The sequence below is a fragment of the Sinocyclocheilus anshuiensis genome, unplaced genomic scaffold (genome assembly GCF_001515605.1).
Source record: "Sinocyclocheilus anshuiensis isolate Anshui unplaced genomic scaffold, SAMN03320099.WGS_v1.1 C32273206, whole genome shotgun sequence".
NCBI lineage: Eukaryota > Metazoa > Chordata > Actinopteri > Cypriniformes > Cyprinidae > Sinocyclocheilus > Sinocyclocheilus anshuiensis.
Window position 1 is genome coordinate 1 of NW_015613999.1, and position 826 is coordinate 826.

At 47.8% G+C, this 826-nt stretch overlaps 1 protein-coding gene across 1 annotated transcript; it reads right to left on the reverse strand.

The window, feature by feature from the left end:
- Positions 1 to 6: 6 nt before the first annotated feature.
- On the reverse strand, positions 7 to 804 carry LOC107682499 (zinc finger protein ZIC 1-like; the record flags this gene model as incomplete). The annotated part of the gene is made up of 1 exon (XM_016478719.1): positions 7 to 804. A coding segment is annotated over one exon (612 nt), but the record flags the coding sequence as incomplete, so codon positions are not given.
- Positions 805 to 826: the final 22 nt, after the last annotated feature.

An 826-nucleotide genomic window follows, 5' to 3' on the forward strand; every position in this document is an offset into this window, starting at 1 on the left:
TATTTACAGATTAGGAATAGTCACCGACGTCTCACCAATACAAGATCATGAGGTACAACAGATAAAGCTCACAATAACAAATTGCACTATCCTATTTAGTAAGCCTGCAGGACAATATTAGGCTACATGAAGAGGAACCCTTCAGCTGTCACCCGTCAATGCTTTAACACGCAGAAGCCCGAGTTACAGACATTATAAATCACTGTTACAGTGTTTGGGTGAAAAAGTGTCCACGGCGCTATGACACGTGTACCAGCCATTTACCACACTTTTTTGAAAAGGTGAGTTGGACGCAAAAGTTCTATGGCTAGGTGCGAACGAATGACTTGGTTGGCTGCACGAGTATTGTACAGACTCTGGTCTGTAGCTGCCACGTTGTAGCAAAAGAGGGTCCGAAAGGGACTGTGGCCTGTGCGCCATATAGTCCAAACTGTTTACAAAGGTGTGATGGAAACGTGACCTCATATTCGACTCATTTCGTGTCTCAGGAGACATGGAGGGGGTCGTCATCGTTCGCGTCACTGTGGTAGAGGCGGGTGTGTCTTGCTGTTCCGCCACCTCAGGAGACCTGGCCTCTACAAGGTGCTCGTCGTCTTCGCCGATTTTTGTAATGTAGGCCTTGCAGTGGAGTTTCATGTGTTTGCGCAAGGAGCTGGGATGTGTGTAACATTTTTCACAGCCTCTGACCTTGCACGTGTAGGGTTTATCGCTGGAGTGAACGTGAGAATGCTTCTTCCGGTCACTGCTGTTTGCAAATCTCCGATTGCAGCCCTCAAACTCACATTTAAACGGTTTCTCACCTAAACGGGCAGAGGAGGGGGAAACG